The sequence below is a fragment of the Capra hircus genome, unplaced genomic scaffold (assembly GCF_001704415.2).
Source record: "Capra hircus breed San Clemente unplaced genomic scaffold, ASM170441v1, whole genome shotgun sequence".
NCBI classification, from domain to species: Eukaryota; Metazoa; Chordata; class Mammalia; order Artiodactyla; family Bovidae; genus Capra; species Capra hircus.
In genome coordinates, this window is record NW_017189707.1 from 261,394 (window position 1) to 275,110 (window position 13,717).

General features: G+C 44.2%; 1 protein-coding gene across 1 annotated transcript in view; it reads left to right on the forward strand.

Annotated features, from left to right (window-relative positions):
* The window catches only part of LOC106502019 (multidrug resistance protein 1), a 105,018-nt gene that overhangs the window by 55,451 nt on the left and 35,850 nt on the right, over positions 1-13,717 (forward strand). Inside the window, exons 13-18 of the mRNA XM_018044689.1 lie at positions 1,739-1,900; positions 2,960-3,136; positions 3,657-3,803; positions 4,996-5,103; positions 8,531-8,608; positions 11,651-11,734. Coding sequence (XP_017900178.1) covers positions 1,739-1,900; positions 2,960-3,136; positions 3,657-3,803; positions 4,996-5,103; positions 8,531-8,608; positions 11,651-11,734 — 756 coding nt within the window. The remainder of the gene's footprint in view (positions 1-1,738; positions 1,901-2,959; positions 3,137-3,656; positions 3,804-4,995; positions 5,104-8,530; positions 8,609-11,650; positions 11,735-13,717) is intronic.

Consider the following 13,717-nt stretch of genomic DNA (forward strand, 5'->3'; position numbering starts at 1 on the left):
TGGTCTTCATTGTGCTCTTAAAAACTTAGCCTTAGAGATCACCCTGATACTTAGGTTTTATGAGTTTTTACTGTTGTCACCACGAGGAAGGTTTACATCTAGTTCTCAGGAGATCAGATGCCTATCAAAGACAATGGGAAATGAGAGACCTCTTATCTTGAGGAGAGTGCCAGAGAGTTGATGACGCTGGGAATGAAATGAAATGTCCTTGACCATCGAGAGAGTTCGATCTTCCTGCAGTACCTGAGTCCACATGACTCACTCACCGGCTAGACTGAGTGTGTGCCACGCCAGTCACTGTGTGCTTTGTCTCCGGTGTCTGATGACAAGTAGGCTCGCTCTGTGAGGACACGGAATGTGGAAACCTTTTCACCCATAAGTGCTGTGAGTTGAAGTGCTCCCGGTAGAACTGAAAGATGAACTCCTTTCTGCTCCAACTATCCCCCTCTTCTAATAACAAAACAACTCTGTTTCGCTAAACATCCTGTCAGAGTGCGTAACAGATTGTTGAGAAAGGAAAAAGAAAAAAGGTCCCTAACAATTTTGTGGACCAGAATAGATGGAGATGCGATTGAGTCTGCTTTTCCCTCTTCACTTTGCTTATCTGTGTTTTCTTTCTATTCTACCATTTTACTATGTATTAAATTATTAATAAAATAAATTTAGAAAGGTTGCATTTAAAAATACCTTTTCCTGTTAATGCACATTTTAAAGGGGGCATTCCACATCTCATCCTTTGAAAACATCCGAAGAATCGATCCATTGTCTTTGCTTTCTAGTTGTTTCCACCTAATTTTTCTGATGTGCTTTTTTTTTTTCTTCCAGGACTTTTTCTCACTTCTCTTTTTCAAACTGATCCTTATACCTCATTTTGCTAGCTTATTCTGAGAATTTTATTGCTAGTTTCCAGAGAGAAATATGAATAAGAAAAATTATAAGCAGTGGGAAAGTTACAAAGATTAAAGAAATCTCAGACAAGTGCTGGTTATCTGGCTTTGTTCCATATGAAAATAAAAATGAGTTTGGGTGTTTAAGACGTTTACTTAGCTCCTTAGTTTTTCCATAATGCTTCTCCCTAGAAATAGGCATCATTTATTAAGCACTTACTGTGTACATCACAGTGCTACCTGTGCATTATTGTATATCACAACCACTCCAGAAAGTGGCCTTGCACTGTTATCCCCATTTGATATGTGAATAAGTTGAACCTCGCACAGGTTTAAAGGCTTGTATAAGATCCTGGAACTCATACAGAGCAGAACTAAGGTTTGAGTTCATATCAGTGCAACACTGAAGTCTGGCCTGTGTTGCCTCACATTTAGTGTTGGTCTTGGTCATCCAGATGTCTGTGAGAGAGCACAGGGGGACTTCCAGGGGGCCTTGCTGCTGGCTGGCTTCACGGGATAGCAGCGGGCCTGTGTCTGCTCCGATTGACTGATTCCTGGGCTGTCGAGTGTTTTACCTCTGTATAAGCCCTGGATTATTACGTAAACTTAGGCTAGTAGAGATTGAGTAAAATCTTAGAGGCTTACATAGTGTTAATATGAGACTATCATATTTGTGTTCATACTTATTAAAACATCATTTTAAACCATTAACTGAAGCCAGAGACTGCCTCATATGGCTTACACAGCTTTGCAATGTCCAGGGCATTGGTGGTCAGGAAATACACATTGAATTACTGAATGTTTTTCATATAATTGTTCATGTATTCAAAAATGAGATTTTCTCCCTTTAGGCCAGAGAAGGCCGGACCACCATTGTGATAGCGCATCGCCTGTCCACGGTTCGCAATGCTGACGTCATCGCTGGTCTTGATGATGGAGTCATCGTGGAGGAAGGCAGTCATGATGAGCTCATGGGGAAGAGGGGCATTTACTTCAAACTTGTCACAATGCAGGTGCAGTCTGACTCTAGCAGTTTCCTCAAGTATCCCAGGCATGAGCCGATTTTGCTGTATCTGGTGCTATAAATAAATGTTACTATTGATTATCTTGAGAAGAGGGAAAAAACTCTTGGGTGGGAAGCAGGGGAATTGAGGATAACTCCAGGTTTTAAGGGTTTTTTTTCCTTCTTGAAAGGAGAGAAATGAAGATGGATAGAGAAAGATAAAGTTAAAAAGGCTTAAAAGTGAGCTATCCACTCTAGTAGGGGCTTCGCAGGTGGCTCAGTGGTAAAGAATCTGCCTGCCAAGCAAGAGATGTGGGTTCAATCCCTAGGTCAGGAAGATCCCCCGGAGAGGAAAATGGCAACCACTCCAGTATTCTTGCTGGGAAAATTCCATAGCCAGAGGAGCCTGGCAGGTTACAGTTCATGGGGTTGCAAAAAGAGTAGAACCCGACTGAGCGGCTAACCAGCAGCCGCAGCAGTATCCACTCTAGCAGCTGCTAGCCACACATGGCTGTTGAGCACGTTAGTGGTGGTTAATCTGAATTGAAGTGGTTTTAAGTTGAAAATGCCTACCAGAGTCCAAAAACTTAGTCCAAAGAAAAATGCAAGCTATCTCAAAAAGTTTTTACACTGATTACATGTTAATCTAATATCTTAGATACATAAAAGGTTAGATAAAATATATAATTAAAGTTTACTTTGCCTGTCACTTTTTTTGACCTGTCTACTGAAAACATTGTGTCTCACAGTATGACTTGCACCGTTATTTGTGTGATGTCACTGGTTCAAAGCAAATCTGATTGAGCCAAAAACACTCACCCAAAGGAGGTGACTAGATAAGATACTTGGAATGGATGCCATATTGTTTCAGCATAGTTTATGGGGATCCTTATCTAATGGTTTTAATTTTCAGATATAATCACACCAAAATAATGGCAGTTCTACTTCATCCTTTCCCATAAGGACTTAAATTAAAATGACCATTTTCCTTGATATCTGCTGTTGAGCGATTAGATTTTGTTGGTTAACTCCGCCTAACCAACTTATGCATATTTCTTGTTTATTTTAGACAAAAGGAAATGAACTTGAATTAGAGAATACCCCTGGTGAATCCCTAAGTAACATTGATGACTTGTATACGTCCTCCCAAGATTCAAGATCCAGTCTAATCAGAAGAAAATCAACTCGCAGGAGTATCCGTGGATCCCAAAGCCAGAACAGAAAGCTCAGTACAGAAGAAACTTTGGTACAAAAGAGGCTGCAGACTGATGTCTTTAACAGTGGGCTAAGGCTGGGATAGGAGTGGCAGCAAGAAAGGGTTATCCAGAGTTCCCTGTCCTGTCCCTTAGCTTGGTCCACAGACCCAAATCTCAACGTGTTAACTCTAAGGTGGAATTTATGAATGATAATTTATAGGATAAGAACTTTAGAATTAGAGTTTATAATGTAAAGAGATAATAGTGGGTCTTCAAATACAAACATTTTTGTTCTTTCATCCTTACAAATATGCTTGTCACATTCCAGATTAAGTCAGTCAGACTTAAATATTTATGGAATCATCATGTATTCCTTTAAAATTTAAGGCACAATGTAACAGTCTGTCAGCACTCTTTAAGAAAAGTTCCATAGCCATCAGTTGATAAGGAAGTAGGAATAAGATATATTTGCTTAAAAACTTGTGCATACAGAAGAACTATATGTCAGTTCAATCCATTAAGATCAGTTATTTTCCTAACGAGTTTGTTGTAATATTTTGTGTTCTCCAGGATGAAAGTGTACCTCCCGTTTCCTTTTGGAGGATTCTGAAGCTGAATATAACTGAATGGCCTTATTTTGTGGTTGGTGTATTTTGCGCCATTATAAATGGAGCTCTGCAACCAGCATTGTCAGTCATACTTTCAAGGATGATAGGAGTAAGTGTTTTTGTTCATTTTGGGGACTTACCTGTGAGTCCTGACTAAAGAATGAATTGAAATGTTTGTATTTGAAAATTTATATAAAAGCCACAAAAGCATACATTGCACCTTCATGAAACAGCTTGAAGATGTAGAAGTCTTATTTGTGATAGGAAAACTGATTCAAAACTTCCTTTGTCGTGGCACTTGGTTTCTATCCTAGGGCCCTGGGAATGAGATCCTGGAAAACAGTCCATGAAACTGACTAGGCGACTGTCCCCTACCTGCCATCGCTGGACTCTGAGTCAGGCACAGGAACAGTTCTGTGACTGGTGTACAGAGAGGGTTCCTCGCGTGTTCATCACACCAGCTCAAGGGAGAGCCTCTCTCTGACTCGTGTGCTTGTCAGGACGTGATGAGCGCTTGGCCTCTGTGGGATGTCTGCCCCACGTATTAAGAGGAAAACAAACGGGACGGCTTGAAAAGATTCAGGTTGACAGATACTGGTCGCACCTGCTTTTCATGATGGCATTTTCAACCATAAAGTTACAATCTCAAAGTCAGATTTTGGCCCAGTGTGAAGGAGGATGGTTTCTTTCCCTGTGAAGTGGTTGTTCTCTGCCTGCTTTTTGAGCCCAAGGCATCCTGTTTAGCTCTTTTAACCAAGGTCTCCGAGTGTGGTTCCGGGTGAGCTGGCTCTAGTTGCCCACTGTCTAACAGGCCACCCTACAAAGAAGGCTGGCTAAAGAAGCATCCTTTCTTCAGAGAGACCTGGGCTGAATATATGAGCTCACCTCCTGGGCTCACCAAAACCACATCAGCAGATGTGTCTCCAGACACCTTGGGACAGTTGGAAATGTCCCGTGTGAAACAACAGACTGCCATACAGTGTAGTCTCCATCACAGGAATAAGAGAGTATCTGTCCCCAGTTCTGCGGTAGTGGGTTTGGTGCTGACTTGAAGCACCCATTACTTCAAGAAGGAGTATGAGCGGAGAAAGAGTTGGATAGATTAGTGAATGAATGACAGGCCCTGGCCCCCGGGGAAGGCACGATACTGCACCATTTAAGTCTGGCCTTAGGGAAGCCTGCCTGAGCTCCACATGCTAAGGCCCTCTTGACCCCAAATACTATAACTAGATGTAACATGGGTCAGACTTTGAATGATTTCTTCAGTGGTACTGAAACCCTTAAATATTTTCTTTTGCCAGATCTTCACCAGAGATGACGATGACGAAACCAAACGACAGAAAAGTAACTTATTTTCACTGTTGTTTCTAATCCTTGGAATTATTTCTTTTATTACATTTTTCCTTCAGGTAAGTGTCTACATTTTCACTTTTTTTTTTTTTCCATTTGGAGAAATGTATCATTACCCAACTGGGGGAATTTATTAAACATCTGTGTGATATGCTGTTGAGCAGAGTCGCTCTCTTAGTCACTGGGCTCTTAGCAGTCAGTTTCCTTGACTTAAACCAAAGATGTTTGCTTCCTCTGGCTTCCTCTTACACCCCAAGGGAAGGAACCCTTGCTTCCTTCCTTCTCCCCACCTTCTCCCCTGACTTGAAATGTTCATGAAGTCAGAGGGAACGGAGAGTGTTTGATCTAATACAATGATTGGAAGTAAAAGCAGGGGTCTTAGAAATGGAATCTAGGGGAGCTGTGGACACATGTTTGGGTATATAAGTACTGCCATCCAGTTCTGACACTCAAGTATCTTCCAGTGTTCTAAAAGCAAGAACAAACCTTAGAGCCCCACAAGCAAGTCATGCTGATTTCAAAAATATTTGAAGAGTTTGTCATTCTTTTCCTGAAGAAGAAGGAACCTTTCTGATGATGGAAGAATGTCAGTCTTCAAACAAAAACAGTAGTAAGCATATGTAAAGTATCAGATTTTACAGATTGCAGATCATTTGGCTGAAATGAAATTGCCAGGAGTTTAAGCACTCTAGAAGCTCTGCATGGTAAGGCAGTATGGGCTTTGGTGTTAGGTGTAGGGTCAGGTATGAGTTGCACCAGTTCCTAATTTGTGTCCTTGGGCAAGTAAATAACTTAAACTGTGTAAGCCTCAGTTCCCTCATCTGTTAAAATGGGGATAATGGTAGCTGATTCTTGATGATGAAAAGAGGTAAGGTCATAGTTGTGTGTGAGATGATTATAAACATAATCACTTACTAAATGAATGAGTGGTTGCTGCTGCTGATACTAAGTTGCTTCAGTCCTTTCTGATTCTGTGCGACCCCATAGATGGCAGCCCACCAGGCTCCTCTGTCCCTGGGATTCTCCAGGCAAGAATAATGGAGTGGGTTGCCACTTCCTTCTCCAGAATGAGTGGTTAGTCACATGTAATTTTTTAAGATAGAACTCTCAATAGATCTCTTTATTTTGCATGATGTGAGCATGTTTATATATTTTGAATAGACAGGACACTTTTCTGGACATGATAGGAGATCCCAACCCCTGGACTCTTGTTACTGAATCCTTCAAGTGTCTTCGGGGAATCTGATCGTACTAGAATAAATGTGACACTCTAACTTGTATACAAGATTGTCATACCAAGTATTAATGCCAGAGAAGTTAGGAAAATGTAGAGGTTGCTGAGGGTGCAGTTGGTTAAGGAGTTTGGAGCGGGATAGGCTTTGAGCTGGAAATCTGAACTGGTGACGCAAAGGCAGTTAAGGTGGTACCTTTGTCACACAGTGATACCCAGGGAGAGTGGAGCCTGGCTTGCCTGGCAAATCGAGGTGAGAACTAAGCCTGTGAATTCTAGGATCTTGGAAGTGCAGAGGTGGCACTGTGCCAACAATGGGATTAGAACATGGTGTTAGATGGTGTTAGCTCCTCATTTAGAAAAGCAAGGAAGGAGCTCACTGGGGGATTACAGCCCAGGCTCTGGGTGCTCATTCTGGTCAAGATTCTCTTAGATGCACATCAGATTCCAGCTCTGCCACCTTAGAACTGTAGCCTCTGGCCACTTCCCAGCCTCCCTCGACCTCCATTTCTTCTGTAAAGTGGTAATTATAGGCTTGTCCTGAGGACTTGTAGAGATAATGTTCCTGACATACTTATCACTGGCTAGTTCTCAACCAAATGACAGGAGTAGTATTCTCATACTGGGCAGGATAGTTCAGGTTTCATTCAGTTTAAAGCAGAAACCTTCATCTGGTCATTTCCTAGTAAAGTTAATCATTTTGGTAATGGAGGGCTTCAGCTCAGTTAATCCAGGGTCTCTTTCTCTCCCGCTTGTCCCTGGCTTGGTGTGTGTTAGCAGAGAGTATACGCAGCATTGCAGCACTGGGTGGGGGGCTCTGGTCTGTGCACCTCCCCTACCCCCTACTTCACACTGGTGACTGGAGGGGCTGGTGGCCTGCAGTTACACAGTCCAGCCTGGCTGTTCCCCTTGATCAGGACCATGCGGAAGAGTTCGCTTTCTCTCCACTTGGGCTCTTTGCCCGTGTTTCTTCTCTCTCTCTCTCTCTCTCTCTCTCTCTCTCGATGATGTCTAGCCTGCCCCCTGCGAGTGTGGAGGAGCTGTGGTTGCCTTCCATCATGTCTCAGATGCGGCAGGAGACTCTGGGCTCTTACTAGGGCTTTCCTTCCTCCAATGCACCATCCAGCCAGTTCCACTCTGCTCTCCCTGGGCCATTGTGTGGCAGCCTCCATCTGTGAACCTCCCCTTCCCGGAGCTCCAGAGAGAAAGTGGCGCAGTGCCTCAGTCTGGCCCTATATATCCCCAGGCTCCGGGACAAAGGTCTGTCCTCCTTCCTCCCCAGATGTGGCCCAACATGGCCACATAATCACATCTTACTCTCTTCTCTCCTCCCAGGCATAAGTCATATCATTCAGGAAAGCGGGAGATCAGTGCAGAAAACTCTGTCTCCAGTAAGCCTTCCTTTCCAGCCTATTTCTCTCCTAGACTTTGGCTTTTCTTTTAACTTGGAAACAAAGCATTTGACATCTTTGTTGTCTGCATGTTTTATGGCTGGAGCGGCTGCAGATTCCTGTTTTTCCAGGTTGCACCTCAGGTCTGGTGTAGTTGTGACCAGTGCCCGCCCCTACCACCTCCCCAATTCACTCTCAAAAACTTCCTGCTTGGGATGATTCATAATATAAACTCCTAGGTTAGAGTGAATTCCCTTGCCTTGGGAACAACTCCCCAGCTTCCTCAGTGGCAGATCCTGGTTCCTGAGAGAGGGAAGCCAGAGTGGGAAGGGAGACAGAGGAACCACTTCCTTGTAGATCCGCGATGGGCCCGCCGGCTGGTTGGGGAGCTGCTGCTGCTAAGTCACTTCAGTCGTGTCCGACTCTGTGTGACCCCACAGACGGCAGCCCACCAGGCTTCCCCGTCCCTGGGATGCTCCAGGCAAGAATACTGGAGTGGCTTGCCATTTCCTTCTCCAATGCATGAAAGTGAAGAGTGAAAGTGAAGTTGCTCAGTCGTGTGTGACTCTTAGCGACCATGGACTGCAGCCTACCAGGCTCCTCCGTCCATGGGATTTTCCAGGCAAGAGTACTGGAGTGGGGTGCCACTGCAGCAGTGTCCATTTCAAAACCAGATCCTCCCACTTCTGTCGGTGGCGCAACACGCTCGTGGTCGCTGTTTGAGAAGCAGAGCCGCCAAGCCTTGAAACCGGGCTTTCCGGCTTTGTGTCCTGCCCCGGCGCTGACCCCACGTCGCTTTCCCTGGTGTCGGCGGCGGCCGGGCCTCTGACCAGCCTTCTCCCTGTGGCGTGTCCCTCTCCACAGGGCTTCACGTTCGGCAAAGCAGGCGAGATCCTCACCAGGCGGCTGCGGTACCTGGTTTTCAGGTCGATGCTGAGACAGGTAGGCCTGCCGGGGATGGCGCCCGGGGGTGTGCACTGTGCCCTGTGGGGAGGCGGCGGGATTGCTGTCGGTGCCGCAGAGTGAGCTTGGGGTGCTCCGCCGGGGATGGGCTCGGGACCAGGGAGTCTCCCGGGCAGGCTCCCCTCCGCCCTCCGCCTCAGCAGCTATAGTCAGAGGAGATGGAAGCGATCTTCCGTGCCCCCACATCCCTCTCCTCTCTTTGTTTCCTTCTCTCTGCGGGAGACCCGTGATGCTCATGTTTATTCCTGCCAAGAAGTGCCCTCTGAACCCTTTCTTTCCACAGGTCAAAAGTCAGCCCGTGGCCCACTTGGTGCTGCTTGGTTTCCGTGCTGGGGCTTGACTGATAGGCTCGTTCAAGCTGCACTGTTCCTAGCTGATAGTGACTTAGGTCCCCCCCACTGGGCACCCTCCAGGCCCTGACAGCACATGGATGTGAATGTTTGCTTAGGGGAAGGGGGAGGGGGGTCCTAGACATGTCACTCAAAGCAGATCAGTGCTAAGGGGAAGGTGTCTTTAACAATCACGCACATTTTGCCTGTGACTTTGTAACTTTCCATTTTAAAATCACTGATACAGTGATACTTCAGAAGAATGCCTCAGATATGGGGGAGGGGCGGGGGTGGGGTTTGAACCCTGGCTCATAAGCATGGTGACCCCTGGCCGCTTAAAAACAAGACGTGTTTATGGGGATTGCTGGCTCAGGACTGACAGAGCCAGGACCAAGTCCAGGGAGTGAGAGAGCACTGTTTGGTGTAGGGCCTCTTGTCAGGATTTTCAGACAGTATTTATAAAGATCCGAATTAGACTCAGGGCCTGGGCCCAGGGCTAAATGCCCCATTCCCCGGCCAGGCCGTAGGCCAACTCCTAGGCCCCTTATACTTTGGATTTGAGCTGAGGATTTGTGTCATACCCTCTCCACCAATTATTCAGTCTGGCCATCATGCATTAAGTGCCTTCTGCTTACAAGGTGTAATACTAGGTATTGTAAGGTCTTCAGGTCAGAGTGGTGCCTGTATACGTGGCAGTTATGTTCCAATGGGGGAAACACTTAAGCACTTAACAATTTTAAAAAAGCAAATGGATATGTACTATAATAAATTATAATACATTATAATTAGTTTTTTCTTAAATATTTGATAAATGCTGCTTTAACTGCAAATCACAGTTGAGATAACTTCTTAGGGCCTTAGTTATTTTTGTAACAGACACAAACTGAGACTTCAAACTCACAGTATTTTTAGTATTTTTGTATTTAAAAGTGTAAGTGGTTTTATAAAGAAAATCCTATTTTATGTTGAATGTTAAACTTTAATCTAGATTTCTTTGGTTGATTTGGATTTTTTTAAACCCAATTCATTTATTCAGCCATAAACCATAGTCAGCTGTTTATTTGACTTCTCTATTTGAATGTCTATTAAGAATTTCATATGTGGAATTTAGAAAGATGGTAACGATAACCCTGTATGCGAGACAGCAAAAGAGACACATGTGTAGAACAGTCTTTTGGACTCTGTGGGAGAGGGAGAGGGTGGGATGTTTTGGGAGAATGGCATTGAAACGTGTAATATCATATATGAAACAAATCGCCAGTCCAGGTTTGATGTAGGATACAGGATGCTTGGGGCTGGTGCACTGGGACAACCCAGAGGGATGGTACAGGGAGGGAAGTTCAGGATGGGGAACACGTGTACACCCATAGTGGATTCATGTTGATGTATGGCAAAACCAATACAATATTGTAAAGTAATTAGTCTCCAATTAAAATAACTAAATTTAAATTTAAAAAAAAAAAGAATTCCATACCAAACTGAGCTTTGGACACCCCTCCCACCCTTCACCAAAGGGCTTACTCCTTACCTAGACCTCCCCAATATCAGTAAATGGCCCCTCCATTCTGCCAGTTGCTCAGGTTAAAGTCCTAGGAGTTGTCCTTGTCTCCTCTTCTCTGTCCGATATTACAACAGCCTCCTAACCCGTCTCACTGCCTCAATCCTTATCCTAGTCCACTAGGTTCATTGCCCAGGAACCAGAATCATTCTTCCAAGATAAAAGTTAAATCACATCCCTCTGCTTAAAAGCTGCTGAAAGCTGCCCAAATCTCTCAGAGTAAAATCTGGAATCTTTTTTTTTGTCCACGTGATGCAACTTGTGGGATCTTAGTTCCCTGACCAGGGATTGAACCCAGGCCCTTAGCAGTGAAAGCATGGAGTCCTAGCCACTGGACCACCAGGGAATTCCCCAAATCTGGAATCTTTGCATTTGCTAATAAAGTCATAAACCCTGTGTCCCCACTACCTCCCCAGACCTCATCTCCTAGAGCTTCACCTCATTCCCCATACACAGTCTACTCTACACATTGGCTGACGTAAGTGGATATGGGGGTAGGGAAGAGGGAGAGCCCAGTGAGAATAGATGTCTGTCCCGAGGAAGAGGCAGCTTCTGTACATTTACATAGAGGTGCTTTTAAGGCTGTTGATGACCTTTACGCTTTCTTGCTTGTATGTGAGCAGATCAAAAATGCCTCTGCCTCGGGGCTTTTGCACATGCTGTTCCTTTCTTGTCCAGATACTCTCATCTCTCTGTACTCAGGTCTCTGCTCAAAGGTCACCTGAGCAAGGCCTTCTCTCTCACCTCCCCAATCTATAAAATGGTGCCTCCCCCAACTTATTTTCCCTTCTTACCCCATTCTGTTTTTCTTCCTTGCATTTATTACCCCTATGGTGTATATTACTTTGTGGCTTCTGTCCCCAGAATCTGGGCTTCATGAAAGCAGCAACTCTGTCATTTTTGTTCAGTGTTGAATAGGTTCAACACGTAGCAATTATGTTTGGAACAGAGTAGGCACTCAAAATTTTTTTGAGAGATGATCTCTTTATGACTTTATTAAGTCCCTTTCTTATCTATTCAGTGTCAAATCCTAAGTGTTTAATGTAGGAGAATAAGGGCACCCTGTCAGTGCTCTTGAGCTGAAGGTCTCATGCGTCAGGCTTTAAGATAATGAAATGAGTTTCTTTGCCACAGGATGTGAGCTGGTTCGATGACCCTAAAAACACCACGGGAGCACTGACGACCAGGCTTGCCAATGACGCCGCTCAAGTTAAAGGGGTATGACAGCCTCCTTTCTGCTGTGATTGTCCTAATGGGCCATTTAGAATTTGAGCATGAAACTAATTCTCTCCCTACAGTTAATTCTCATCATCATTTAGAAAATGTCAAACCTTTAACCTGTGCAATATATCATGTGCCTTACAGAAAAATATTATCTGTTTAAATATCATATGCTGTATCACTATAACAGTGATAACTTTTGAGCTTTGTTTGTTATCTTTCATCTTATTCATGCTATTATCTAGATACATGTAGAAGGATAATTACTTAAAAAGGAAGTGTTTATCAGGGTATCATGCAAGGCAAGTCTTTTTTTTTTTTTAATCTTTTCAGTCTGTTTTAATGCTTTGCTAATCCCCCCAAAATTGTAATTGCTACTGAAAAAAAGTGTATGTAGCTGCTGTAAGAAAGTTTAGGGGCACTGAATTCAGAAGGGAGGGAAGAAAATCTAGACAACGGTTGAAAGAAATGAAAAGAGTATGAAAAAATTAAAATAAGAGTAAAAGGAACAATTCTATCAGACTATAAAACTTAAATTCTGCTGCTACATGAATGTCTTTAATTAATATAACTAGAAACTGTTAAACCAGCAGGTTTTGATTGCTGCATAAAGTGACAGTCTCTTCTTTAACTGCACCATGTGTGCAGCCGAGTTGCTTCAGTCATGTCTGAGTCTTCACGACCCAATGGACTGTGGCCAGCCAGGCTCCTCTGTCCATGAGGATTCTCCAGGCAAGAACACTGGAGCAGGTTTCCGTGCCCTCCTCCGGGGATCTTCCTGACCCAGGGCCTGAACCCACATCTGTTATGTCTCCTGCATTGGCAGGCAGGTTCTGCACCACTAGTGCCACCTGGTCTGTTTATGACAAAAATCCACAGGATGATGTGGAATTTGGGCGGGGGGAGCATGTGATCTCCTCCACATCTTTACCTCCCTAGAACCATATCAATCTTTAGCTTTTAATCTTTCTGTAAGAGTACTATGATTACATTTCTTCTAACTAATACATGGGGCTTCTGTAAGGATAAATTCAGTTATGAATGTGGAAGTACATACAGAGTTATAAAATCACAATAAAATCATAGGCATTGTTATTTTAATGCAGATCTCTTTGCTTAAAGCAAACACATCAACAGAAATTGAGGTTTGGGTCAAACTGTACAGAATCTAATAAAAAGAATGTAAACATCACTTGAAATAACTTTGAACTTCCTCAACAGACAATAATGTTGCCCTTATGAAGTCCTCACAGGATGTCAGATTGTCGTAAGTGCTATGGGAAAAATGGCTGCAGGATACGCTGTTAGGGCATGGTGGGGAAGGAGGGCCTCAGTCTCAGTGATACGGTGACGTACTCAAGAGGCATGAAGGAAGGAAAGATGCCAGCCCTGTGGATGTCTAGAGAGGCGTGTTCTCTAACAGAAGGATCAGCAAGTGCAAAGGTCCTGAGGCTCCTGGAGCCTTTATTTCCACTGCTGCTGCTACTGATGCTAAGTCGCTTCAGTCGTGTCCAACTCTCTGCAACCCCATAGACGGCAGCCCACCAGGCTCCCCCATCCCTGGGATTCTCCAGGCAAGAACACTGGAGTGGGTTGCCATTTCTTTCTCCAGTGCATAAAAGTGAAAAGTGAAAGGGAAGTCGCTCAGTCGTGTCCAACTCTTCATGACCCCATGGACTGCAGCCTACCAGGCTCCTCCGTCCATGAGATTTTCCAGGCAAGAGTACTGGAGTGGGGTGCCATTGCCTTCTCCTTCATTTCCACAACTGGTCCTAAAACTGCATGGAAGATAGTATAGCTGGGAATAAAAGGAGTGAAAGGAAATGTCGTAAGTTGAGATCAACAGCATATCTGAAGTTATATGAGAAACCATTGTAGAGTTTTGAACAGAGTAGGTACATGATCTGAAATTTTTGAAGACTGCTGTGTGAATAGGCTAAAGGGGCCAGGGAGAAGCAGGGGGATTATTGCAGTAATCCA